This window comes from Otolemur garnettii, unplaced genomic scaffold (assembly GCF_000181295.1).
Source record: "Otolemur garnettii isolate 467f Iridium unplaced genomic scaffold, OtoGar3 scaffold00155, whole genome shotgun sequence".
In the NCBI taxonomy this organism is placed as follows: Eukaryota; Metazoa; Chordata; class Mammalia; order Primates; family Galagidae; genus Otolemur; species Otolemur garnettii.
The window spans coordinates 395,938-400,709 of record NW_003852550.1 but is presented as its reverse complement, the minus strand read 5'-3'; the positions used below and the strand labels follow the sequence as shown (position 1 = coordinate 400,709).

The following is a 4,772-nucleotide window of genomic DNA, read 5'->3' as shown; positions in this document are numbered from 1 at the left end:
CTGTCTTCAAGAATCTAAAAAAAAAAAGTTGATCTCAAAGAAACAGAGTTGAAAGGTGGTTACCACAGGCTGGGGAGGAGGGATAGTTAAAGGTAAAATGTTGATTAAAAGGAGCAAAGTTTCCAGAGGAATAAGTTTTAGGGATCTATTCCATTGCATGGTTTCTATAATTAATAATAATGTATATTTTAAAACTGCTAAAGGAATAGATAAAATTTTAATGTTCTCACTGCAAAAATAGTAAGTTGATGAGATGATAGATATGGTAATTAGCTCAATTGGATCTTTCTACAAAGTATATATACACCAAAACATTGCATTGGATCTTATAAAAATATGCAATTACTATTTTTCCATTAAAAATAAAGAAAAAAGCTGGAAAAATATCACTAATCAATTTGACATAGGTAATTTTTAAAGATCATACATTAATAGCTTTCAACCCTGGCTATACTTTAGAATCAGCTGAAGAGTTGTGAAGCCACGTCATAGTCCCCTTCTCAGAGTCCTTAAATCAGAGTCACTAAGGGTGGGGTGTACCAGTGACTTTTTAAAACTAGCTCTTCAAGTGATGCTTTTTTATTTCAGATTAATATGATTAGGTTATATTATTTACATTTGTTAGGTGAAGTCTGAGTTGTAGTTGAGTCCTTCACCCAGGAGCTGTGCCATATACTCTTACATTGGACCTGTTAAATGGGAGCTTACTGAATCCCCAAGTAATTCTAATGTCTATCCAGAGTTGAGATCTACCATACATATAGGTCGCTGCCTGTGTTTGTAAATAAAATTTTATTGACCATAGCCATATCCATTCATTTACATACTATATATAGCTGCCTCATTCTACAAAGGCAGAGCTGAGTAGTTACAACAGAGACTATATGGCTTCCAAAGCCTAAAATATTTACTATCTGGCCCTTTATAGAAATAGTTTCTTGACCAGTGAAAAAGACAGAAAAAGTCCTATTACTTACCAAGCTATAAAAGAGAAAAGAGAGACAGCTGTTAACATTAATGAGAAGTAAACTATTTTGAAGACTAAAAGGTACATTTAAAATATATTCTTATCAAGGCTATGATTTTAAAAAATAGTTTCTATACCTGTAATTACTTGAAATCATACGTAGTTTCTCATATCATGGAGAGTTTCAACTATGAATGTCTGGCCCTATAATTCTATATAACAGAGGGAGTGTAGTGTTTGGTTTAGTTTTGGTGTTAACGTTTTTTAGTGGTTGCTTATCTACTGACTACATCCATCTATTGCTGTATTTTTCAAATGTTTTTAAGGTTTAGAAGCAGCTATTAGTACCAGATATATTTCTAGAGTTATCCATGGCCATGTAAAAACTATGATTTAAATGAACACTCTTTATACCAGAAAACAATGTATCTAGGAAAAAGAACATTGGGCCAGGTATCAGGAAAACTAGATTTTGATTTCTACCATGCTAATGATTTAGTATTTGTCATCAACAAAGTGACTTATCTCATCTGTTATTGACAAAGAATGTCTTAATTCTTACTAAAGGACTCTGTCGCCTGGATATATCTGGTTGGAGAATATAATTCATAATTTGGTAGACATAATAATACATGTGAATTAGCTTCCTCTTGTCAACTTTTACTGTTTTTTTCTCAAGTAAGTCACAATATCTCTATCAGTCGAATTTCTCACCTTTCTATATCAAAGACTAATAAGACAATGGGCTAAGTGTACCAAACTATCTAGGAAATGACTTCTCAAGATCTGACTAATTGGCTCGGAGCCTGTGGCTCAAGTGGTTAAGGTGCCAGCCACATACACCTAAGGGTGCAGGTTCAAATCCAGCCCGGCCCGCCAAACAACAATGAAATAGCCAGGCGTTGTGGCGGGTCCCTGTAGTCCCAGCTACTTGGGAGGTGGAGGCAGGAGATTCGCTTGAGCCCAGGAGTTGGAAGTTGCTGTGAGCCATGATGCCACGGCATTCTACCCAAGGTGACAGCTTGAGGCTCTGTCTCAAAAAAAAAAAAAAAATCTGACTAATTCCTATAAAATGCTTAAGCTTTTTTTCTTTAAATTCCAAATTAATATGAGGATACAAATTTTTAGATTACATTGTTCTCACTTCCAAGGTAAAGTTCCAGTTGTAAAAGCAAAATGCTTAATCTTTTAATAAAGAATCATATGAGGTTTTACTACATAAATATATATTTAAGAAGACAATTAACAACTCTTACAGTTATCTGAACATTCTTTTAGTAATTAAACTAATGGATTAGCTGAGTAATTTAGAACACACAGATATTCAGGTTCAGAATTAAAAAAAAAAAGTTACAAGCCCCAAACAATAATTTAAGTTGTTAAGTAATGTAATCTACAATTGTGAAAACTAAAAATGAAAAAAAATCACATCTATATCTAAAAGCAACCATTTACTATATTAATTTTAATGCTCCTAAAATATTTGGGATGTCAAAATGTCAAAACTTTGATTTCAATAATAATTAGGAAAAGCCCTTTCAAGACTGTAGAAATGAATATTGCCAAAAGTGATTTATAGATTCAACACAATACCCATTAAAATACCAACATCAATTTTTGCAGATCTAAAAAAAATAGCTCTATTCTTCATATAGTAGAATCAAAAAGACCCCAAATGGCCAATGCAACTTTATGTAATAAGAATAATTTAGGAGGCATCACTTTAGCAGACTCTAAGCTACACTATAAGGCTCTATTGGAATCAAAACATCATGATACTGGCACAACACCAGAGATATAGACCAATGATCAGAACAGAAAACTTAGAGAGAAAACTGTCCTCATATTCCCATTTGATCTTTGACAAAGGAGACAAAACATACACTGGGGGACAGAATCGCTATTCAATAAATGGAGCTGGGAAAACTGGATAGCCACATGTACAAGACTGAAATAGGATCCTCACCTTTCACTACTCACAAAAATTAATTCATGATGGATATGTATATAAAAGACTTAAACCTAATGCATGAAACTATAAGAATTCTAGAAGAAAATTTTGGAAAAACTCATAGATATTGGCCCAGGAAAAGAATTTATAAAGAAGATTCCAAAAGCAATCATAACAATAACAAAAATAAACAATTGGACCTGATCAAATTAAAACATTTACTAATATGAAACCAATATATAAACAATTGCACATCCACACGAACAATAAAACACAAATATAGTCTATCGAGGGGGAGGGAAGAGGAGGGCGAAGGGTGGAAGGAGGAGAGACTGGAGGGAGAAGAAAGGGCAATTGGTGAGATCTCACCTAATGTACACAATGTGAGAGTTTCAGCAGGCCCCCTGGGTGAAGGCTCAACTACAACTTGAACTTTACCATGGAAGTGAGAATAATATAACCTACAAATTTGTATCCTCATATTAATTTAAAATGAAAAAAATTTTAAAAAAAGATTACTTAAAAAAATTCTAAAACAACAAATGCTGGTGTATATGCAGAGAGAAAAGAACACTTGTACACTTTTGGAGGGACAGCAAACTAGTATAACATCTATGGAAGATAGGAAGGCACATGGAGATACCTCAAAGAACTAAAAGTAGACCTCCCATTTGATCTAGCAATCTCACTGCTAGGTATTTACCGAAAGGAAAAAAAGACATTTTATAAAAAAGGACACCTTCACTTGAACGTTTATAGTAGCATAATTAACAATCTCTAAGATGTGCAACCAACACAAGTGTCCTGCAATACATGGGTAGATTAATAAAATGTGGTGTTATATGTATACTCAGCCATAAAAAATTGGTGATCCACTATCTTTTGTAAATCCTGGATAGAACTGAAGACCATTGTTCTAAGTGAAGTACAGTAAGAATGGAAAAGCAAACACCACAGATACTTAATATAAATCAGAATTAGTCAATCAACTCTTATGTGCACAAGTGGAAGTAAATCTCAACAGAAATAAAGTAGGTGGGGGGGAAGGGTTGGGTAAATTCACAGCTAATTGGTACAATGCACATTTTCTGGGTGAAGGGCACACTTATAACTTGGACTTAAAATGTACAAAAGCAAATTACATAACCAAAACATGTATACTCTTGTAATATTCTTAAATTAAAAAAAAAATAAAAAAAGATTATAACAATAGGCAAAATTAGAATTTTAACTAAAGGTCCATGAGCTATTGGCATTGTATCAATTTAAAATTCCCTGATTTAGGCTTAGTGCCTGTGGCTCAAGAGGTTAAGGCACCAGCCATATATACCAGAGCTGGTGGGTTTGAATCCAGCCTGGGCCTGCCAAACGACAATGATGGCTGCAACCAAAAAATAGCCAGGTGTTGTGGAGGGTGCCTATAGTCCCATATGCTTGAAAGGCTGAAGCAAGAGAATTGCTTAAGCCCAGGAGTTGGAGGGTGCTGTGAGCTGTGATGCCACAGCACTCTACCCAGGGCGACAACTGGGAGCTGTCTCAAAAAACAAAACAAAACAAAAATTCCTGATTTAGGTAACTGTACTGTGATCATATAATAGAATATCATTATTATTATAAAATATACATTAAAGTATTATTTAGGTGTTTAGGGATAAAAGGGTATATATGGCTACCACTTTCTCTCTAATGTAAGGTGACCAGATTTTAACATTGGTAAAGCGGGACACCATTGGCGGGGCGGGGCCTGACAACAGTGTAAACTTTGATAAGCAGTTCTCGATAATCAGTTCTCAACAATTATTTGTTATTATTAAAGTTTAACATTATAAAATTAACAAAAATAATATAAAACAC

General features: G+C 34.0%; 1 protein-coding gene across 1 annotated transcript in view; it reads right to left on the bottom strand.

Moving 5' to 3' along the window:
* CUNHXorf57 (chromosome unknown CXorf57 homolog) overlaps positions 1-4,772 on the bottom strand; it is a 92,573-nt gene that overhangs the window by 71,920 nt on the left and 15,881 nt on the right. Inside the window, exon 4 of the mRNA XM_023519073.1 lies at positions 683-689. Within this exon, the coding sequence (XP_023374841.1) occupies positions 683-689 (7 nt within the window). The remainder of the gene's footprint in view (positions 1-682; positions 690-4,772) is intronic.